Source organism: Siniperca chuatsi, linkage group LG16 (assembly GCF_020085105.1).
Source record: "Siniperca chuatsi isolate FFG_IHB_CAS linkage group LG16, ASM2008510v1, whole genome shotgun sequence".
In the NCBI taxonomy this organism is placed as follows: domain Eukaryota; kingdom Metazoa; phylum Chordata; class Actinopteri; order Centrarchiformes; family Sinipercidae; genus Siniperca; species Siniperca chuatsi.
In genome coordinates, this window is record NC_058057.1 from 22,989,888 (window position 1) to 23,014,062 (window position 24,175).

At 37.8% G+C, this 24,175-nt stretch overlaps 1 protein-coding gene across 3 annotated transcripts; it reads left to right on the forward strand.

The window, feature by feature from the left end:
* Nucleotides 1-146: 146 nt before the first annotated feature.
* ttc13 (tetratricopeptide repeat domain 13) lies at nucleotides 147-23,486 on the forward strand. 3 transcript variants are annotated; one of them, XM_044168908.1, is made up of 23 exons: nucleotides 147-442; nucleotides 1,922-2,016; nucleotides 3,451-3,526; nucleotides 3,635-3,705; nucleotides 3,877-3,942; nucleotides 4,848-4,940; nucleotides 6,254-6,370; nucleotides 6,460-6,570; nucleotides 10,844-10,926; nucleotides 11,081-11,222; nucleotides 11,522-11,696; nucleotides 12,085-12,241; nucleotides 12,823-12,953; nucleotides 13,039-13,171; nucleotides 14,009-14,101; nucleotides 14,362-14,445; nucleotides 14,924-15,008; nucleotides 15,356-15,465; nucleotides 15,890-16,025; nucleotides 17,450-17,529; nucleotides 17,953-18,031; nucleotides 19,761-19,840; nucleotides 19,919-23,486. In XM_044168908.1, exons 1-23 carry the CDS (start codon nucleotides 274-276, stop codon nucleotides 20,031-20,033), a joined length of 2,481 nt encoding a protein of 826 aa, XP_044024843.1. In that variant the 5' UTR covers nucleotides 147-273; the 3' UTR covers nucleotides 20,034-23,486. The 3 variants fall into 3 exon arrangements, with proteins under 3 accessions (XP_044024843.1, XP_044024844.1, XP_044024845.1); XM_044168909.1 differs by having other exon boundaries at nucleotides 15,359-15,465; XM_044168910.1 differs by lacking the exon at nucleotides 147-442 and adding an exon at nucleotides 2,395-2,508.
* The last annotated feature ends 689 nt before the right edge of the window (nucleotides 23,487-24,175 follow it).

Genomic DNA, 24,175 nt, shown 5'->3' on the forward strand with positions numbered 1-24,175 from the left:
AGTTGTGTCGCTTGGTTTTAATTTGAAAGTTATAACGGAAAACGTTTTTGTTTGTTCTGACTTTACACTGGAGGGACCTGTTTGGCAGCCGCAGAGCATGTTGGGGAATGTAGTTCGATCATCCTCTCCGGCTGCGGTCCTCTTGTTCGCCACTCGCGCGTGAGCGGGGGGCGTGTCCGTTCGGTTTGGTCCATAGACTGTTGTATGGTTTGTTCGAACTGCAGCAGCAGCAGCAGCAGCTTCCGCTCTCTGGCGTCACACATGTAGCACAACATGGCCCCTGCCAGCCGGGATGTTGTTGTGGTAGCGCTTTCATTACTGTATCTGTGTCGGGCAATCTTCTCTTCCGAGTATTTCTCCACTCTCACTTTGTTCAACAATGAGCTCCACAAGCAGGGATGCAGCTCGCTGTCCGAGTGGGAAGAGTACGCGGCTGACTGCGGTAAAGTCTCTCTTTTTGCTGTTACTTTGCCACGTCCTCCCCGATTCATCTGTCACTGTGTAACCCGGTTAGCTTAACCGTTTGTAAGCTAACGTTAAGAAGCTAATAATAACAAGCGGTGACAGCCCAGAAGAGATTACTAAAATAATCTCTCGCTTTTACTGACGTAGAGGTTAGCTTAAATGGGATTTGAAACCAGAGATAAAAGAAAGAGAGTAGTAACGCAGGAGTTAGAGTATGTTGACAGCAAGGAAATAAAACTCATCGAAAAACTCACTTACAAACTGCATATTTTAGCTTACCCCAAGAAGTCAACACCAAACTCCAGTCAAAAAATACGTAATTTTGGTGTTGCCGTACTCGACAGAACATTTTTATATTTAACAGAGCATAACTGAAACATTTATTTGATGACAATTTTCTGGTGGATTCTGCATACAACTGATGCACCAACCTATATAGTTATATCATATCTCAGCTTTTAGGACACACTGTTCCTTACAGTGTATTTCAGTGGAAAATGACTAAGAGAATGACAGCTGAACTTGTGCAAGTTGACATTCTTTGAGATGAGTGCTGCTTGGTTCAATGCATGTGTGCATATGGAAGGGATATTGTTAGTGATTTGTAAAATATTTTAAAGCACCATAACAGAGTTCTTGCATGTTTTAGCCCAAGCGTAACATTAATTTTGACCTTTTTTATGTGTTTTTTATACCCTCAAGGCAATCAGCAGGTTCAGTTTAATCCATCTCACTGAACACAGATTTAGGTTTTATAACTATCAAAGTTATGTTATCTTTGTGTGGTAATGCAGTGGAGACTTTATAAACCAGTCCATATCCATGCTTTACACCATTTTACCACACATTATTAACATAAGTCTGGCGAAATCTCAAAGAGACAAGGTGTTCCATTATGGTGGCAGTGATTGCCAAGAAAAATACACCTAAAAAATCCACAAAGTTTGGTATATTGGGAAAATTGCATGTGCTTTGCAGTAAATTGACTAAAACGTGCAAAAATACTAGTATGGCCCTTTTAGGTAATTCACTTTTTAAAATGAAAATGCATTTTTAAACTGCCAAGGTGTGAATGGAATTTGGTGTGTGGTTCTCTCTATAGGATGATCCATATGTTTATTTAAATGCTCAAACAGTGCAATGAAAAGCTGTCAAAGGATCCAACGTAATTTGAATTACATAATTTAGTTACTCCTTAGCAAATTGCCTTTTGGTCTGAAGAACTACGTGGAGTTATTCAAACCACATTGCTGACATACGTTGTTGGTTTGGAATCCACTATGAGTGCGGTCAGGTCTGAGACATTTTTTAATATATGACTGTTTAAATGTAACTTGAAAGACTAATGGTTTGAAAAATGTATTCACATACAAATAATGGTCTGAAATACATACAAGTATGAACTATTGTGCTAAGTGCTTCCCATTATAAATGCTCAGAATATTTGCCTTTTCAGAGTCCTCAATTTTACAGTTGGAAGACCCAGATTGTGAGGAGGGAAGCAACCCGCCCTGCGAGTCAGTCTTCTCACTTAACGCAGAGAAGATCCTGGTGAGATCTCTTCCACACACACACACACACACACACACACACACACACACACACACACACACTAATCAGATGCCCAACAGTCACGTCTGCAACTGTTTCCTTTAGACAAAAAACATGGTTTCTAGTCAAGTCTAAACACTAAACACTGCGCTATGTGCTAAATTTCTGTTTGACAAGCACTCCACTCTTTCATTTTTGAATCAACTAAGAAACCCTGTCTAATTTCTCCCTATTGTTTATTAATGGTTTATTAATGTTTGATTTACTGTAATTTATGGATGACACATTACACTTTGCTCATGTTTTAGTTTGATACACATTCCTCAGTTCTTGGTTTGATATTCTGATATTTTGAGCTAAAAGTCCTCTGGTTGACAGTTTCAGTTTAGGTGTGGTCAGAAGTGTGCTCCGTTGCACTTGTAACCACACCGAACAGTGATGTCAGAGCGTACTGACCACACCCTGATTACACCTCTGCATCACTGCTGCAAGGTGAGAACCACTGGAGGTCATCAAAGTCAACACTTTGAACTTGCATTTCAAATTCAGAGCAGTTTCATCCTTAAAAAAAGCCTGACAAGTAAAAAAAAACAACAACAACCCTGTAATTTACACATCTGAGCATTCAAGAAAATATCTTCCTTAAAAAGTAGGGAAAAGAGAAACAGGCCTCTAAATTTTGACCATATGCCAGTGACTGAGTCTGTCATTTTGATGATGTTGCTACTTCTACTTGTTATGTAAGGCTTTCTGATAATATAAATGTGGCAAGTATTTGTCTCGTCAGTTGTCTTGTTGCTGTTTTGGAAACCCAAAATGCTGCCACAGCAACATTTGCATGCTGTCAAATTTGCATCCTGTAATGGTGCATTCATTATGTCAGGCTGCCATTCTACATTTGGGATTACACAGTAAATACGATGTGACACTTTGAGAAGGAGAAAAAAACTAGCGTTTTGATGCAATACACAGAACATTTATTACTACACAAGAATTTGCTTGGCAGTAGTAAGCATCCTTGACTTTTGAAAGGATTTTTTCCTCTGTTCTGTGGGGCTTAATTGCTCTGTATAACCTTTAGAGATGCTGGAAAGCTTGTTTTTTAACTTATCAAAATGGCCTTGACCAAAGGTTTTAATTTACAGCATTTTTTCTGCTTCACATATCTGTTAAATATACTTTTTTTAATATAGCAAAGTGTCACAAGATTCTAAATCTTTCAAAGAAACAGAAAACACAAGTTTTTAGCTTTTCCACCTGTGAGACTCAGTGTTTACATTTTGGTGTTTCTCCTCCATTCGGTCGACTTGTCACTGGCTTCACACAGGAAACCTTTATTTAGTTTCCTTTGTGTCAGTGCTGTCTCTTCTATGTATGTCTCTTTTTTTTCACCTATATGTGTTGTTGTTTTTTTCCTGTCTCCGTCTCCCACAGAACCAGGCCAAATTGTTTATAGAACAGAAAAAAATCCCCTTCCCTGTAGATAACCACAACACAAACGAAGAACTTGGTAAGTTGGCATGTTGTTCTAAATACAAACCTTATTAATGCTAAACAGATTTATATGATTTTGCCATTTTTTCCCAGTTACTCATCATCATTTGTTCTGTCATTGCAGCTATAGGCTACGTTCTGATAGGCAACGGTCTTTATGATGAAGCCATCAAACACTTCTCACTATTATTACAGGTGTGTTTGCGACTGGAGACGCAGATATTCCCTCTCAGTACATCTTTTAGGATTGCAGCACTTTGTTATTTTGTCACCTCCTCTCCATACAACCAAGAATCAAAACACAACTTCCTTTCTTTATTGTTCAAGCCAAGAATATTTTCCTGTTATGTTTTGTGTTTGATAAAGGGCGACCCAGAGCTGGTCAGTGCCATCTACGGGAGAGGGATAGCTTATGGGAAGAAAAGTCTACAGGTGAGTGATAGAAGTGGAATACTACTGCACTGTTTGGCCTTTTTTAAATATTATCCCTGAAATTCTTATTGTATTTTATGGTACTGTAATTTCTGTGCACCTTGTAACTCTGGCTTTGAAATGTGCAATAGAAATAAAGTTTACTTACTTAATTACTTACTTACCAACCATTCAAATATAGTTGAAATGCGCCACATTAATTCTGAGCAGCCTTTCTTATTTTAGTCATTAAAGTGTCTTCAGGTCCATAAGAGCATTTACAATGTCATAAACCGAATAATTAAGTTATAGCCGTTCGATTGTTTCTGTTTCAGAAACACACACCATTCAGTACTGTGCTGTAGCTATAATCAAGATTATTCATAGCAGCTGACTCATACTTTACATTCCAAGTTACATATTGCTGTCTATGTTTTCTATATTGATGGATTGCCTTTATTTGCATTAAAAGTTGAGTGCTGATGAAAACCTGTCACACTGAAACTTAGTTTAATTAGTATGCTCCTATTCATGTTGACTTTTGTGCCAAAATGGTCTCAAAATTAGATTTTAAATAATACCACACATTTTCTGAAAGCCACACTGGTATCTGGCAGCACAGGGAGTTGTTGTCTATACGCATTTTTTGGATGCCTTTGGTTTTATTTGTCTCGAAAAGGCATCCTGAATTTTGGTGACAGCAGCAGTTTCAGGTAAACACAGAATGACGCAGTGTGTCATTCAATGAATGCAAATTCAATCTGCCAAGACTCTGCAGTTACGTGAACGTGCCCTCCACAAAAAGACTGGACAGCAGTTTTTGTGTTTTTAGTTGTTTGTGGTTCTGCTCCTAGTTTTGTTCACTATACATTAAGGTTTGTGTCAACAAAATGTAACTGCCTCCCCTTCCCGTGTCTCCATGCCAGGACATAAAGAATGCTGACTTGGCATTGTACGAGCTCAACCGAGTCATCACCCTCGAGCCTAACTGGCCAGAGGTCTATGAACAGAGAGCAGAGGTGAGGCCCGACCCTGTACAGAGAGAAGTGCAAAGAGAGAGTAACTCAGTGCCAAAAGTAATTTATTATTGTTTGGCCTCTGAAGTATTCAAGTGCCACAACACACTTTTAGACTATTGCTCTACAGCAATGGATATCAACAGTTACATTTTTCTGTTGGGTAGCTAATTTCAATACTGTTCATTCATTTATCACCACTATATCTTATCTATTGTATGTTTAATTGTCTGATCGGCTAACTATCACGGGCTTCTTGATAACGTGATTTGCACAGTCTATTTCCGATGCAATCAGAAGTTGTAGTGTCGCAAAAAGTAACAAATACAGTATGTTCACCATATTTCTAGAGCAGTGTGCAGATGTGAAAGGAGAGGAGAAGGAGGCAGTCGTGTGTGAGATGTTCAATTACAATTTGGCAAATCAGTGCAGTTTTAAAATGGGGGAAACTTAACATGGCATGACATTTTATCAGCATCAGTGTTGATTTAATCATGTGCACAGGAGCACAAGAAACAGAAGAGTAAACGGAAAAATACATGTATTGTTATAAAGTTGTAAATATTCAGAAATGTACGCTGTGTAGCTGTGTACAGCACTAGCCAGTAATATTTAGACACACAAACGATCGTGAAGTTGCTTGAATTTATAGTTCATCAGAGTATGTTGCAGCAGCACTAAGAGGTTAAAGAATCGCACTGCCGGTTTAAAAGATAATTTCTGCCACAGGTTTCACTCTGAGGCTTTTTTATGGGCTGTTTCCTCTTTGGGACCCTTATGCTGCTTTAATACATCTCTGGTGTAATCAATCTGACATGCAAGTCACGCAAAAATAGTTACACAACTCTGTCTTTATTCTGACTGAGACTGAATGTCACTTTATGTAATTTAGTGTAGTTAGATTTTTTGTTAACTCATTAAGAACAATGCATCAGAAAGATTCGACAACATTGTGCAACCCAAAGGCCAAGTCAATAATCTGATTGGATTTTGAGTCTTCCTTAAATCCTATTGTTCGAGATCCTACCTGTTGTAAACAAAAATGTTTAGGTTTACTTTGGAAATGCTCACTCCACCTTTTCCTGCAGAAGAATAGTCACCCTCTCTAAGAGGAAATACTGCACAGTTGAGTAGCAACCAGAAATAGTGGATCATATGTTAAATTTCTGTACCTTTTCTGTCTCCTTCAGCTGTACATTAGTGTGATTTGCTAAAAAAAAAAAAAAAAAAAAAGACAATTTCAGAATGTTTTTTTTAATTGAATATGTGCTCGGACTTCATCTTTGCATTTTGTTTTTGTGTGTATGCATCTTTAGATCCTGTCTCCTCTGGGTCGTATCAGTGAGGCTCTGGCTGATCTGACCAAAGCCATCCAGCTGCAGCCCTCAGCCCGTCTCTACAGACACAGAGGAACACTGCTCTTCATTTCAGAGGTTTGATTATCAAATGTTCTGTATGTGCATGTGTACATGCATGCCTTTGTGCTTCCATAAACTGATCCTGTGCTTTGCCTTCCCACCAGGATTATGTGGCAGCTATGGAAGACTTCCAGCAGTCTTTAGAGCTAAAGAAGAATCAGCCTATCGCCATGCTGTATAAAGGCCTAACCTTCTTCCACAGAGGCATGCTCAAGGTAAGTTGCTCACTGGCTCCTAATCCTTTTGTCTTTTCTTTCCTGCAAAAATTAGGGAATTTGGCTATGTATGTTTTGATTATTTAAAAAAACAGGTGGAAATCAGACTTTTGAAATACCATTTGTAGCACAAACACTGCATTAATTGTTTTTTACTTACTTAGAGAGACTCTAGAGCATAATCAACTATCTATCCCCATTTATTACTTCACTTTCAATTACTGGAAGCTTTTTATGAACTTTAAGAGCTTCTGTGTGCTTAAATCTGGGTGAAAATCACTTTGAACCAATCCACTTCTTTTTGAAAATATGGTTATTTTATGGTAGAAATTGGTTAAAAACAAAAAAACAGGATTCTTATTTATATTATGTTTACAACATGCAGAATTAAGGCATAAGGGAAAGTTGAAATATCAATACAATATCAATTAGGACATGGACCAGACTGAAGCTCATGGTGTTGCATGCCTATTGTATGTGCAAATTTCATTACTATTTTCAAATTTCAGTATGTTTTAATCATCTATGAGCAGCTGCAAAGTAGATAAAAAAGCTTTCTCTGGGGGAAATTCTGTGTTTGGGTTGATTCTTAAGTTTGAGCCACGTTTTGAGAGGTGACCACATCACACTGAGTTTTTTAAGTGGACCTCTCAGTCGGAAGAGGTTGCTGTGTTTCACACCACAGTTTCTTGTATCTGTTTGTTGTGGAGGTAGTCTGCCTCTTCAGTAAACTGATGACAAAAGCAGAGAGGTCCCTGAGTGCTGGGCCTGCCAGCTAAATAGTTGACTGCTCATGTCTGTCTGGGCAGTTATTCCTTTGAAAAAGAATACTTTTTTATATACTGCAGCAACTCAAATAAATCAAAAGTCATTGCTCCATGCACGGTGAGAAAGTTAAAATTCTAGATGTCTTCAAGATAAAATATTGCTAAACCATTAATTATGTTGTAATTTTGTCATGTTGTCGGTCCAGGCCTTGTTCGACAGCACATTCACAGTGTTTGTCACACTTTGATGAGTTGATGTAAGATGAAGTGGAGTGCAGATCAGTGTCTACAGCTGTTAAAGCTGCGGGTTGCAGTTGCTGTGTGTATTGGGGATTTTGGTTGTGTTTATCCCCTCTGCTAACCCTTGTCTAACCAGTTTCCTGGGGGAATCCCTGTACAGCACCTAGTTGACTACAAACAACAGCAACTCTCTGAATATACTGTAAAAAGAGCCAGTAGAGCATTTTATACTAGTTGTTACTCTGATCATAAGGAGTATTATGATGTACTCTGGGTGTGAGAGTTTAAGTGCTTTCATTTTATTTTTTTATTTGGAGGCAATATCACAGTGTACAAAACCTTTTCGATATATATATATATATTTTTTTTTTACATAAAACCCTTTTCCAGTTTTTTTATATACATGTATATATGCATATGCACAGAAAGAGGTATTTAAAAGCTGCAGTACTTGTGGGCCGTAACTCAGTCCTCAGGAAAACTTTAAGTCCTCCATCATCATATCCAGGAGTGTATATCCTTGTATACAAATTGTCCATTCATAGTTGTATCTATCTTGAGGTTAACTTTCTGACTTTTTCTGCTGAGTCACCCGACAATGACACTCGACAACTGTTGGGAATGGTAGCTTGAACACTTTCACAAAAAGATAAAGAAACAAAGTGGCGCCCTGTGTCGCAAAGTATCACCCTGAAGGACACACAGTGCTCATGCATGAAACAACAAGATTTATAAGAAGAGATCAGTAAGCTATGAAATCATATGAGAGTACAATAAGCTTAAAGAATAAGAGTATAACATCATTTCCATTACAAATATCTTGTGTTCTCTCAATCCATGGAGTTAATTGAGGACCATTAAAAACTACAAATTTCCCCCCAAGCTTCCTCAGAAAGCCCCATTCCTGCTTCTTTTTCCCACTTTCCTACAAATGTACAAGGTGTTTTCATTTTTAGCATAAAAGAGAGCAACTCTACAATCTAGAGATGGACTTGGTATTAAACTGAAGGCTGATTTCAGGATTTTATAAAACTCAGATTCTGCTGTTGATGAGTCTGTAGGTCTGCACTTCTGATGTCGTACTTTGAGGTATCTGAAAAAATCATTCTGCTCTAGTCCATGTTTATCCTTCCGTGATTGTAAACTTTGTAGTGTACTTTTGTGGGTAAATGAGAGATAGGTTGTAAGTCCTTTCCTCGTCCAGGATTCAAATCTTTTATCTCCTCTGTTGGGAAGAAATTCTTTATCGTAGGCACACCATCTCAACATGTTGTAGATTCCACATGACTTAACCACCTTCTACCATATTTTTAATGTGAGATTCATTATCCAGGGTTTTTTTTTTATCTCTTCCTTAAGCAGTGTTTCATGATCGCGGAATCTGTTGCAGCTGGAAACAAAGTTGACATTGCACAATCTGCTTTTTATCAGTACAAACTGTGACTGAAGCAAAGTCTTTTCTGTGAGAAAGGAAAATAGTGTGAAACCTGTATGCCCTTTGTCTGCTGATCCCAAGGATCACATAGTCAACTTTTATTTTATTTACACTACACATTCTCTTATACTGCTATATAGGAAAAGTTTGCAGTATGTAAATAATTAAATACTGTAGTTTTTGTGCCAAGCAAAAGTGTGAACTGATTTGAAGTTGTTATTTGGTAGGTTTTTTTTTTTTGTCTGTGCTAGCAGCATGGCTCTATTGATGTCATGATATTAATTGTCGGTCGGTCGGTCTGTCCGGTGGTTGGTCCTTCAGATCCCCTGACTTTTCCTCTAGCGCCACCATGAGGTTGACTTTTGTGGTTCAGAGTGAAATATCTTGACAACTATTAGATGGATTGCCGTGAAATTTGTTAGGTATTCAAGGCCCGTTGAGGATAAATTCGAATGAAAATGCTGATCCTTTGACTTCTTCTAGCGCCACTAGCAGGTCCAGCAGGTCAAAGTATCTCCACTACTACTAGACGGATTTGCACCACATTTTGTACAGACATTCATGGTCCCAGGGTTATGTATTCTTGGTGATCCCTTGACTTTTCCACTAGCTCCACTATGAGTTTGACATTTTTGTTTTTTCTTAAAATATCTCGTCAACTATTGGATGGATTGCTGTGGAATTTTGAAACACATTCATGGTCCTTAGAGGATGAATTGTAATAATAACTTGGATCCCTTAACTTTTCATGTAGCACCATCATCAGGTCAAAATTTTGCATCTAGCATCTCTGTAGACTCTTATTTCAATGTTCAGTTTTATCCCAGTACATAAAAAAATCTGCATATTTAAGCCCACAATTTTATGAGAGAGCTGCTATGATATGCTTAAGGTTTAGGCACAAAAAAGTACAATAAGGAGCTGTCAAAAGTTTTTAACAGACTTTTGATCTATAAGACAAAGAGTAAAAAGTCAAAGCCGATATAAAAACTTAGGAGAAAGTTGTGATACATATAACAAATAATTGACAGTGTCTGGAATCTCTCCAGTACTCAAGGACATCTGCTGCAGAGATGGAAATATCCCAAACACAGTTTATTTGCATTTGCCAAACAAGTCAGGTTTTTGAAGTCTCTGCTCAAAGGGAGACACCAGATGGACTGTTATTTATATAATAATAATAATAATAATAATAATAATAATAAAACTTTTTTTATATAGCACCTTTCAAAAAACAGTTACAAAGTGCTTTACAATAAAAAGAGTACATTTAAAACAAAACACATTATATAACACAAAGAGAGTGAAATTAAATAAAATGTCAGAAAACATCAACAAAAACTATGAAAGCCATATTGAAAAAGTGGGTTTTTCAGAGTTTGCAGTCCTGATCTCCTCAGGCAGGTCATTCCACAATCACCTTTGAGTATCATTCTGGACCTAGGAACAACCAGAAATGACGCATCCAAGGATCTCGGTGCAGGAAGGGACAAAAGGCACTAACAGATCTGCTACATAACTTGGCGCAAGGCTTCTCAGGGCTTTGTACGTAATCAATAAAATCTTAAAATCAATTTTAAAAGCCACAGGTAGCCAGTGTAAGGAAGCCAGGATTGGTGTGATGTGATCATGTTTCTTAGTCCGAGTCAAAATCAAATTGTGATGCCGTTTGTGAACTACAGTTTGTAGATAAAATCTGGATATATCTGATACAAGGTCTGAACCATCTGCTGAGTCAGAATTTTAACCCTATCCACATGTTCCTTATTGCAATTTCCTGTTAACTCTGTGTGGTCACTGTGTGAAAGGTTGTTGTGTTTTCTCTCGCCAGGAAGCCATTGAGACATTCAAAGAGGCACTGAAGTTGAAGTCTGACTTCATAGATGCTTATAAGAGCCTTGGACAAGCCTACAGGTACAGCAACTCTGTGGTATTCACAGTTTTTCCCCCTTGGATAAACATATTATGTCCTTTGTTTTTAAGGAATTGAGAGTCCTACCTTTCCCCTTTGCCTGACTAACAAAATGTCCACTGATGCTCTGTTGGTTTCTCTTCTTCCTCTTTCCAGAGAGCTAGGTGATTTTGAGTCAGCAATGGAGAGCTTCCAGAAAGCCCTCATGTTGAACCAGAACCACATTCAGTCTCTCCAACTCCGAGGCATGATGCTGTACCATCACGGCTCACTGCAGGAGGCCATAGGCAACTTCAAGGTAGAGGAATCCACATGATTGAATCCACAGTCGAATAAAATGGCATGGTCCTCTGCTCCTCTGTTAGGCTGTATAATTTCATGCAATCCTATCTTGTTTCTTTTTTGCCCTAATATTCAAATTACATTTCAACATCAGATTTAAACTGCTTTGACACCTTGGGATAGCTAGTGACACAAAGACATTTTAGCAGCTACCAGTTCATCAACTAATATACTGTATAATACTTTAAACTGATGTCTGTTTTTGATCCCTTTGAATTTCTCTCACGTTTTCCTCTCCTCCTATTTGACCTCAAGAGGTGTCTTCAGTTGGAGCCCTACAATGAGGTGTGTCAGTACATGAAGGGGTTAAGTCATGTCGCGATGGGACAGTTCTACGAGGGAATCAAAGCTCAGACTAAAGTCATGTTGAACGACCCTCTGCTGGGACAGAAGGCCAGCTCAGAATACCTCAAAGTGAAATACCTCAGAGGTTGGTGTTCCTGCATGTACACACATGCTCGTGTCGTCATGTTGCACCGCCATGTTTCTACAGTAGCCCAGAACGGACAAACCAGACACTGGCTCTAGATTGATCCTTTCACGTTTTTCGTGAGTTTCGTGGCCACCGTAGTTTCTCCTACACCATTGGAAGGGGAGGGTGAGGCGAGCGGTATTCAAATAGTTGCAAAGTGCATTTTCACTACTAGATGCCACTAAATCCTACACACTGGACCTTTTAGGCATTTCATTTTTTAAGGTCAGATGAGCTAACCTTTCATATAACTTGAAAACATAAAAATAAATCATTACTGGTCATTTTATAGTCATTTATATCTAATGTTCTCTCCCTGCTTTGCAACACCTTGTTTTTCTACCAGAGTACTCTCGCTACCTGCATTCTCATCTTGACATCCCAGTAGCAGAGTACAATGTGGACCAGGACTTACCAGGAAACTTTAAGAATCACTGGGCCAAGAACCTGCCTTTTCTTATAGAGGACTATGAAGAACAGCCTGGCCTGCAGCCACATATCAAGTAGGTTTGATGGGTCTGTTACAGCTGATTTACTCCTGGAGCAATAACTTTGACCATAACTGTAAGCTGTAATGATACATTGTTTTTTGTCCCTGCAAATACAGTATTGCTCTGAGATCAACCCAAAACTGTAGTTATTGTTATAGATGTGAATAGGCTTTAATATAATGATATCTAACAGATAAGATTCATACATTTTCTTGGTTTTATTTGGATATAGGGTTTACCTCAAGTGTGTCATCATTAGGAAATCTGAGAAATCAGGCTCCATCACCACCGTCATTTTCTAAGCCACAGTTTGTAGCAATTTTCATGAGCTCAGAGCTGAGGCAAACAGTTTTTTGTGGTTGAAAGCTAACACCTGCCATCTTTTCCATATGACATGAAAGCTCCAGTGTTCTCCAAGCAGATTCTTTTATGCCTCTTTCAGCAGGCTGAAACTTGTTACTTCTGTTTTACAAAGACGTCTCAGAAGGTTGACAGGTACCCACGGTACGATCCAGAGAAAACAGAAACTGCTCACATCTTGAAAGCTCTGACGAAGTTCATCCTCTATGTCTTCCTGTATTTGTGGTTTGCAGGGACGTGCTGCCACAGAACTTTGACAGCTACAGTAGTGATGTTCAGAAGCTGATCTGCACAGCCGACCACCTAGGGGCGCTAATGCAATACGACACTCCTGGTTTCTTACCTAACAGGAGAATACACAGAGGTACCACTGACTAATGCTGCAGTTCATACTGATAATTCAAATATTAATAATAGTAGTACAAATACATGTGGTCTGCACTTTTCAGCCATGGGGTTAGCAACCTTGGAGGTGATGCAGGCTATGCATCGAACATGGAGCAACTCCAAAGTACGAGTCAACGGCAAGACCAGGCAAATGCAGTGGAGAGACATGTTCGACATAGCCGTTAAATGGAGGAGGTGAGGACATTTTTTTTACTTAGCTTGAATACGCCCCCTTCACAAATTCAAAAAATGAATTAAACCCCAGTTTTATATGTCAGGGGGTAAAAGTGACGTAATTCAAAGGCATGGTGTTCCAGGCAACGTTATAGATTTTTCACAGATTTTTTGGGGTGGTCTAGTGGACAGAATTCCTGGATTTTCTCTGGAAAAGGCAAAGAATCTCTGTCGTAATGTATTGACCAGCATCAACTGGCAGTATAATACAGTGACTGTGTAGACATAATTTACTGACTGAAAAAGTGGATTTAGTGTTGAGTTACTTCTAAAGCAATCAAGTGTAGGTTTAGTTTGGCTAGATGAGAACGATGACCAAAACACCTAAAAATTTGTGTCTCCATCGTATTCCAAGAGAAATTAAGTGCAGCTCAGGAGCAACTATGGAATCCTAATCATCTTCAGGAAATAACCATAAAACACAAGGGTGCAAAGGAATAAGAAGGTAGATGTCGATAAATAAATAAAGTCTTGACTGAAGCTCATATTTAGCTATGTCCTTATGTGTCCTCATGTGGTCTTTCTGAGCACCAGAAAAGTAAAATTACAACACAGAGAACTGAGAAGTCAGTCACTAAAATCTCTAAACTGTTAGATTTCAATCACTTTGGTTTACACGTCATAGTTTGCTTATAGCAGAAAATTAAACAAAGCAAATATAGACATAGATCATAGTGAACTTTTCCCCTGTCCTTCAGACCAAAGAAGACAAATCACGTTCCACCAAAGAGTCTTTGGTCGTTAGCTGATTGGATTTCAGCGTTGACAGACTAAACAGGCTTTTCCCTGTGCTCGCAGGATCGCAGATCCAGACCAGCCAGTTCTGTGGTTAGACCAGATGCCTGCCAGGAGTCTCAGTCGAGGCTTCAACAATCATATCAATCTCATCAGGTAACAACTTTGCCCCGAAGACGGAGTCAGACATGAGTCCCTTGAGCGACTTGAATTTCCAAGCGGCCTTGCTTGGGGTTTTTCTCAACTCTGTAGTGCAAAAACATTTATTTAAATTCCTTGTAATACGACCCAGTTTCTTCAGTTTTTAATTTACTGTAGCCTTGGTTATGACAAGCTCACTGAAAGCACTTCTTCAGAGATACAAAAGCAGCTTTTTTTGACAGTGTGTTGAAATCCTTTTTTCTTTTTTTCTTCAGAGGACAGATTATCAACATCAGATACCTGGCCTACTTTGACAACATCCTCGACTTCATCAAAGACAGAATACTGGTGTACCACGGGTAAATTACCCCAAAACTTCATCCGGTTTCTATCGTCTATGACTTAAAAAAAAAATCTTATCATAATATTCTGCACTGCCTGAGTTGCTGCAAAATCATCTATTGTTTCATTTCTTTCCATCACAAACTCTCTGCATTCATTGAAAAACTCATTTGAATCAAAGAACTCCAAATTGCCCTAAATGCTAGCACAAATTAGCCTAGCCATAACCCAGTGATAGCTGCATATTTGTGTCTAGCATCAGCATGTCTCACCTAAATTATTTGACAGCAGTTATGTTAATATGCTACTGTATGCTGCATACAAAGCAGGATTATGTAAAAAATGTTTTCCTCCAGGCTTTATTCATTTTGCATGAGCGTGTTGAGGAAGTGTCTTATGCAGATATAAATGAATATTTTTTCTTCATCAGTTTCCTCCCTCTTCTTTTTTTTCTTGCTGCTTCTTTAACTAACAAGTTCTTGTTTTCTGTCTCAGGGCATACAACCCCAGAGGACTCTTAGAGGTCCGCCAGGCTCTCGAAAATGTGAATAAAGTAGAAGATCTGCTTCCTATAATGAAGGTAAGGACAAAAAAAGCGGGACATTAGTTGAGAAGGAAGTAAATAGATAGACAGATAAGATAATGTGTGCATGTCTAAATTAACGATTAAGATTGAGTTTGCTCATTTGCCATGGAAATAAGTAACTGTACGTTAAGTTTTGATTGTTTTGTCAATTGCTGTTTCCAAGTTCAAAAAGTGAATTGTCAAGATCGACATTTGGTTGGTTTATAATGTCAAATGTTTTACTGTAAAATCCTTTGAAGCAGCACAAGCTCTAGTTCTTTTTTTTTTGTGGTTGTTTTATGTCTTATAGCTGTTCAGCAGTGAAAACCCAGTATGGTTGTTTGTGTGTTTATTTCCTGAAGCAGTTCAACAGTAAAACCAGAGATGGCTTTACGGTCAACTCCAAGGTGCCGAGCATGAAGGATCTTGGGAAAGAGTACGACGGTTTTACCATCACCATCACTGGAGACAGGTACGGCGTCTGCCAAGTGAATGTAATATAATGTAATGTACAGTCTGCCTTTTGTCTTTTTTCTGCAGTATATTTAAGGTTAAGTAATTTGAATAAAATGTGAAGATATAATAACACTCCAAGCTTGAATAATATAAATTAGAAAAATATAAATATTTGAACATTATAGATAAGAAATGCATGGAGTTCCTAGAAGGTAAAAAAGTACAGGAGAGCTGGAGGACATTGAAGTATATAAATGTAGGCAGGTATGCACAATGGTTATTTATTTTTAAACTCATTATTACAGCAGGTAATGACAGTTTCACAGTTTATCCATGGAGCCCCTGGTGTCAGTTATGCAGGAAGTTTCCAGTTTGTTTGGACTACAATGATGATTAAGTGACTACTAATTCCCACTTCTGAACTGTTTTCTGTATTTTAGGGTGGGCAACATGTTATTCTCAGTAGAGACTCAGACAACAGAAGAGCGGACGCAGCAGTACCAGTCAGAGATAGAGTCCATCTACAAAGACCTCACCGTCAAAGGAAAGGCATTAATGCTGTCCACTGAACTGGGGGTAAGGCTGATCTCTACAATTATCTGGAAGCTTTGGCATTCCATACATAATAAAAAGCAGAATTATGTTCAATACAGTGATTTGTGAGATGACATGAAACATTAAATTTGTGGACATTTTTGACTATATGTAATCTTGATTAGAAAAAAGGGGTCTGTGGATTATCCAGAGTAACCAGGATGTTGTTTTCAATACTTTAAATAGCACAACCAAACTTCCATTCACCTCAGTTGTATTGGGGTGGAGGCAGAAGTGTCAGCGGAGGAGATCTCGTAACCTCTGCAAATAAAATGTGATAGATGGTTGTAGAGCTGATGAAATGAGTGATTTAAGTAATTTATCAAGCAAAAATGACAAATGTTCTCTGGTTCCAGCTTCTCAAAAATGAGGATTTGCTTCTTTTCTCAGTTTTATATTACTGTAAAATTAAATCTTTGGGTTTTGGACTGTTGGTTATAGAAAACAAGACATTTGAATATGTCACCTTGGGCTTTTGGCAAACAAAATGGCCATGTTGCAGTATTTTATGACATTTTATAAACAATATATTGATTAATAGGGACCTCGTGTTGCAGTTGTATTTATCACAAACTTTTTTTTGGGGGGGGTGAACTGATCTATTAAATTACTCTGCTGGGGATTGGGTCATTGCAGCATTAGATGTTTAGAGTAAACATAAGAGAAACAGAATAATAGTGAACTGGGCTTAGCAGCCAACAGTTTTAACACGTTAAGTATTCATCTCATTTCAAGTCGTCAGTCAGCACAGCAGTTCCCCCTGAGCATCTGACAACAATCAACACATTTTGCAATTGAAATTCTCTCCTCTCCCCTTATTTCCCCTCCTTTCCTCTCTTCCCCTCTGCAAGAATGTCACAGATTTCAGTTTTCTAGACAGGCAAACTAGGGAGGGAATTGAATTAATGCTTTGGAGAGTATCACAATAACTTTAACAATAGATCACTTTACAGGATTTAGCAGAATGTATTTTCCAGCTGTTTGCTGTAGAAGCCTTTCAGACTAACTGCAGTGAAAAAAATAGACTTTAGAGAAATATTATCAAACCACGAAAGAAGCATTTTGACTTAATAAAAAGTCTCTCTGTTCAACCTTGACTTTCTCTGACTTTCTCTTATTGTTCAGCTTTCTGTTATTGTTACTTGATTTGCACTGATAGCTGTGAAGGCACCCAACAATGTCCTTGTTGTTGTAACACCAAGACAAGGGTATTGACTGATCTGAAACAGATACCTGGAACAATATCAATATCCCTCTTGAGTTTTGATCACCCTGTCTTGATAAAGTGAAAACAAAGACAATACAGTGAAGACAGTTAAAAATGGTGGACATGTCTGTAGACACTCTTGCTTCAGGGCCAGTTTATGATGTTACAGTTGACTCTGTGATCACCTTTGTTCTTTCAGGATGGAGATGCAGTGTGTAATCTGATCCTCTCTTTGATTTATTACTTCTGCAACCTCATGCCCCTCTCCAGAGGATCCAGGTAATTTCTAAGTCCAAACAGCCTTCAGGCGTAACGTTAAATATTTCCAATGTCTAATAACCCATGGGAGAAAGTGACGTTGTGTTCCTCTGTGATGTGCTGGGACAGGTTTAACTATTGTGTGAGTAACTGTCTCTTTAGTTTACGTTTTGAGTCCGATCCTCTTTGATAAAAACATTTCAGGTCAAAGTATAAAAATTAAACATGTTTAATACTAATTAATTACTCCTCCACATGAAGTTTCTGGCAACTTTCTGGAGAGGAAACCTGCCAGGCTGCAGGTCTTAGCGCGCTGAATGCCCTTGCTTGATTTATGCTCGAAGAATAGCATGTTCTACCTTTAGTGTGCTATAGAGCAGTCCCAAGTTTTAACTGTAACTATTATAGTGTGTAAGAGTGTTTTCCTGATCTGCTTCTCTCCAGTGTTGTGGCTTACTCAGTCGTGATGGGGGCACTGATGGCCAGTGGGAAAGAGGTCATCGGTAGGATCCCAAAAGGAAAGGTAAACGTGAGCCCCTTTCAGACATGCACCTCTTCACGTAAATATGATGGAATTTTGACATGCTGGTCTCATGTCTGAATAAGCTCCTGAATCAGACTTCAGTGTTTTACAAAACACTTTCAGCACGGCACAAGTCTCAATTAAATGCCGTCAGATTAAGGCAAAGAGAGATTAAACACAAGTCTTGTTTGCCCTGATCATGATCACTGTAATACATTTCTCACTGATCATCTGCCGTGCTCATAGAAATTAAAATCAGTCTAATAAACTACAAAACACTGTGAATGAGATGATGTTATGCTGTTATGTAGATTCTTCTCATGTCATCAGTCTAAAAATATCTTCTTTTTTTTTACTTGTACAACCACAGTAATAATGAAACCACTTGTCTCCCTCCTTATATTTCCATCTTTCATCCATGAAAATGAAAAACACTTTACATAAAGCATGTGAGAATGGGAGTTAAAGTCCCAACTTAATGTCTGATCAGAACAGAAAACACTCTTTATTTCTTTTAATTGTTTAACTTTTCAACTCTGCCACCCAGGTGCCAAATATCGCACAAGCACATGGCTTTCTCCATAAAATGTGTCATATCTGAATAAAGCTGTTAGTAACATTTACGTAAAAGACACCTATGTCTGAATGACAAAAAGCTATCACTTTAACAGCTTGATACAGCCAACAATGTTACATATTCCATGTATGAAAAGGGCTATAGTTTGTCTGAGCAAAGAAATCCAGTATATGAAAGACTAGTTGAGGATCAGTAACTCCTATTTTTGTTTTTGTGTCCAAATAAAAGGTGTACATTACATAAGAGCCTGTCATCAACCCCATTGATGGATTCAGAGCCTCTCCAAGCATTGTTTCTAACACATTTATTCAGACGTTTTGAAAAAGAACTGGGAAGCTTGGCTGAAATTTTCACCTATGTTGCACCTGCCAAGCAGACATATTGTTCCTGAAACAAAATCACATCGGACAGAAACAAGGCAGCGCAGAAATCTGATCAGGTGTTAGAAAGCTGAAGTCTGCGAAAAGTTCAGCTGAGGAAGCTCGATGACTGTCCTCATAATGTTCTGTTTGCTCGACTAAAGAATTCCTTGTGATTTGTGGATCTTAACGAATGAATAAAACCTTTGACTGATGAAACGAGAGAACACAGATTAAAAAAAACTGTTCATGTTAAAAGCCTAAGTGCAGACATATTGCTGCTAGTGTGCACATGAGTTCAAAAGAGAGATTTTCCTTTTCAATTTTGTTTATATTAATGATTTATAGAGGCCTGAAAACTCAATATTTCAGGCAATTTTGAAAGTGGTGGTCCTGAGGTGTCCCAATCTATGGGTTGGCTTACAACCCTGAACCCCTTGGCTTGGTGTAAATGGCTTGTTTGTTTTTTTTTTGCCTTGCCAAAAATAAAATTTGAAAAAGGTAAAGGGAGCTTGCAGCAACAGAAAGTTGTCTTCTTAACATTTTTGCCACATAGCACCTAACTGTGTCTGTAAAGCTGTATGTCATTGTTATAGAAAGACTTTGTTTGTACCTGTCTGCACTGCAAAGCAAGAGCAGGATTGCTGGATGTATTCGTTCTGAAGAGTGGTCTGCCAAATCACCATGTTTTGGCGTGTAAAACGCTTGCTTAGTAGGAGGAGGGAGGTCAACATGAAGAGAACGGGTGTTTTGAATGTGCCCTCTAAACTGTGTTTGTTTAATATTGTTTCAGCTGGTGGATTTTGAAGCCATGACAACACCCAGTCCAGACAACTTCAGTAAAACAGCAAAGAGCTGGATGACTCTCAATAGGTAGGAAGACAAAACATGTTTGTTAGTTATTCCTCTTCTTGGCAGAGACCCTTATTTAATACACTTCTTCCTCAACAGTTTGCCAACTTGGTACCAGAGTCTTCCATCTGTAGCAGACACCTTCCCGTCAACCAGAATGATGATCGAGGTTCTCAACACAGACTCGTCTTCACATTGTCCAAAGAAGTCCTAACACGACTTCTACACAGGAGTGAAGTCTGTTTTTAATTTAAAGTCTTAATAATGAAGCTTCTACACTGGGCAGAACAAAGGGACTGTCTTCTTCTGCAACCCAAACAAAACTGGACTGAGTTCTCCAAAAGCATCTTGGCTTTAATGGTAATTGTTTAAATTTTAAGACGGAAAATCAAAGTGTTACTTGACACATTTGGGAAGCAGATAGTGCCAGTCCTGGATAGAACTGATGTGATATTGAAGTGGTGACCATTATTTGGTTTGTGGAAAGCTACAATTAATCTTATTTTGGTATCAAATCGCCCCTCCAAATCCGGCTCTGTTCTCTGTCATCCTCCCTTAAAAACCCCCTCAGACATGACTCTTAAAATCTCTAAAAGTTCTTATACCACTTATGCTGGATGCTTTTAAATGCATTGTAGGCCAATGTTGTCACAAAACCTGAATTTTGACTTTGCTAGCATAAAAAAATTGCCTCTATTTTAGCACCACAACAAACGACAGTCACAGACTGTTACTTGTGTTGACATGTTAATTGGACAACTGTGTATCAACTCTCTGCAGTAGTTTTAATATTCTTTGTAAGCGATAGATAGATAGCTGTATTTGGCTTCTGCCGCCAGTTTAACATTATATTATATTGACGTGAACTGGGAGCTGGTGGTCTGTTGAATGATTTCAGGTGTTTGACCTCCAACTGCAGCAGTCAACTGTCAACATCCAGGCTGACGTTTTTATTTTCCAGTTCTTAATTATTTTATGATAGAATTTCAGCTCACAGAACACATTTGGTCAAATTATGTAATGTTTATAAAGTTCAATATTGATTCAGTCTTGTGTTCAGGGAGTTTTGTGACAACACGACCTTGGATTAGTCCGTATTTCCACTCGCCAGCTGTTTGGGGGTCGATGATCGAGAACATTAGTGTCACAGTTTGGGATGCAGAAGTGATTCTGTCCACCCTCTCTTTTTCTCTGCTTTATAGGCCAAACGGTGAAACACCTAAAGCACAAAGTCCATCTCATGATACATCAGCATGAACAATCTTATGCTGCATAGTCAAGGTTCAATCCTAGCTATAGATTACATTGAACTTTGAATTGGATGTTAATTTGTTAACCGTTGTTTAAGTTTTGGATTGATGCTTTCTGGTATCTAAAGAGTTTTTCTTTAACATTCAAGATTGTATTTGGCACTTATTTTTCAACCACTGCTGTGCACACACACACAGTCCAGCCTATCAGCAGAGAAGGAGTTCTGGGATTTTAAAAATATGAAACAAAAACCTTCAGGGCTATTGAATTCCACTTGGGATACTTGAAGCAGTCTCTTTTTATTTAGTTTTCTGGACACTTGCAGGAAGTGTCACTTCTCTTATCAGGTGTTGAACTCCGCTTTCTATTAATGTGACCAATAAAGGCTTGGTATAAAGATGGATTGGCTCCTGAACTAATATGAGAGTAACAGTCAGAGATTTTAGAGAATTTTCAGAGAGCCAAATAAAGTCTCATGTAGGGCTGAAAAGATATTACAGTTAATCGATAAGTCAATCGACAGAAAATTAAACAACAGCTACAAAAAAAGAGATTAATTATTTAAGTGACGTATCAAGCAAAAATGCCAAACATTTTCTGGTTCCAGCTTCTCAAATGTGAAAATTTCCTGTTTCTCTGCGTTTTATGTCTGATGTTATGTTATGTTTTGAGGACAGAACTTGAAGACGTCATCTTGGACTTTTCTGAAATTAGTATTTAAGTATTTTGACGTGTTTTCTTATAGTTTCTTTTACATTTACAACTTGACACAGCAGAGAAATCATGGCTTACAAGTCTATGAAAAGAGAAAAAGGAGCAGCCAACACTTTTCTGATATTTTAGAGACTAATCATTTAATCTCTCCTTTTTTATATAGTTAATTTGTAATGAAAATAATAATTAGTTGCAGCCCTGGCTTCATGTCCTTCTGGCTATGCATTGTGGCGGAGGGAACTTTAAAGAGTAATAAGCTGCATTCAGTCATGTTTCATATCGGAATGAATAAAGGGTAAATGCATCCTGGTTATTACATAGTAGTGTGATTCGAAAAGCTGTGAAACAGTACATTTACATTTTAAAGTTAATTTATTTAATTTGATCTGACCTTTGTCATATAATAATTAAAAATCCAAACCGGAGCAACTAGAAGCTAAGAAGTAAAGACTCCTGAATGTTCTCCGACATCTCTGACTGTTGGGTCTTGTAGAGGATTAATTATAGACTGGGGAAAAGCACACCACATACTGTTATGTTCTTTGTTATCATTCCTTTAGCTTGCATTGGATGCCATCTGTGTCACTCACATTTATTTTCTTTGGATTTTCTTATGATCTCCTGGATACAATGTGCTTGTACGAGCCGTTCTTTAAGACACATTAGAGTAATATTTTGGGAGAAAAGAGCTCATATCCCTCCAAATGTCTTAACCATCAAATATTGTCAGTATATTTTTTCCTGGTTCCTACATATGTGTGTAGGTTAACTTTGCATAGCCAAATTTCCGTCATGTCATGTTCACAGATGTCCGGAGAAAACCTGGTCAGAATAAAACTGGATGAAGAGGAAATCCTCACAAAGACATTTAATTGTCTGTAAATTTGAAAATGTTTGAGGAAACATCACGTGTGTGGTTATCTGTTTGATGTTTTCTGTTGTGAAAGTTTATTAGTTTAAAAGTGAATCTGACCAAGTGTTGTCATTGGGTTTCTCCAGATCTCTTGGAGGTTGACAAGATTGAATTCTGGCTTTTCATAATTCGAGATGATATTGTTTTAATCTGGCAAATGGGGTAATCCTGCGTGGGAAGTTAATGCGATGTGATGTTTACATGCAGCAACCTTATGAAACAAAATACTTGAGTGAGTGATATTGAGGCTACATTAGTGTGTTTGCAACTGCTGCCTATGTTTTTTAATGACTCATCAATGTTGGTTTAAGCACAAGGAGGAAATGCTTACAAGCTCAGCAGGTAATTCACCTGGAATGATCTGAAAGTATTCAGTCTTTGGAACAAATGTCAGCACTTTTCTTTCTCTTTAATCGCAACCTTAATGAATTAGAGGCCTTTAATGCTAAAGTATCATCACTGAAAGTCATGTCAATGCAGTAGTTCTTAATTGAATGTCCGGTTTCCTGATTTTGTCATTTTATTAGATCATTTCCACAAAGTAAGAACAAATTGACCTGTTCAATAGCATATCTAACTCATTTCTTGCATTACTGACAGTCTTTCTTTGTGTCACTTTATTTTAATATCAGTAATTGTGCTGACTGGTTGTCATTTTATTTTTTGCACTTGGTGACCCAGTCATTAAGTGCTATGGTGGGCTTAAAGCTTAAAACTTGAAGGAGGGAATGTTTTATTGAGTGAATGAATGAATTTTCAGCAGTCAATAAAACTGGTTGACAATTTTAACAGACTCTGTTGTTCTTTTTTGGAAATCTTTCAAAAAACCTGATCTGTGGAAGCCCACTTCCACTAAGATGAGAAAAAAACTACATGAAAAATGAGGTATGATACAGTAAAAATACTCATAGTATGTCAAAAGTCAAAATAAAGAGATATTACGTCAACTTTGGACTTTGTTAAATTTAGGAGATACTAAGTCAATATTTTGACTTACTAAATTAAAATTATGAGATACTAAGTAAAAAGATTTAACTTATATAAATCAACATTTTGACTTACTATGTTGAAATTATGAGGTATTAAGTAAAGATTTTGACTTAAATTTATGAGATACCAAGTCAACATTTTGACTTACTAAGTTAAATCATTAGATACAAAATAAAACACTCTGACTTAGTTAGAATTATTATGCTAAGTCAACAGTTTGACTTACAAAATTTAAATTATGAGAAACTAAATTAAAATTTGTACTTATTAGGTTAAAATTTTGATATTCTAAGTCAACATTTCCTTTATTCGGTTACATTTTTGAGATATTTAGTGATACTGACTGAGGAAGTCAAAATGTTGACGTAGTTTTTAGTAAGATGGATTTACCATGAGTATTTCTATTTTTATCATGCGTAACTTTTCATGTATTTTTTTCTTCTAAAGGTGGAAATGGGCTTCCATACAAAGTGGACTGACATTACGTG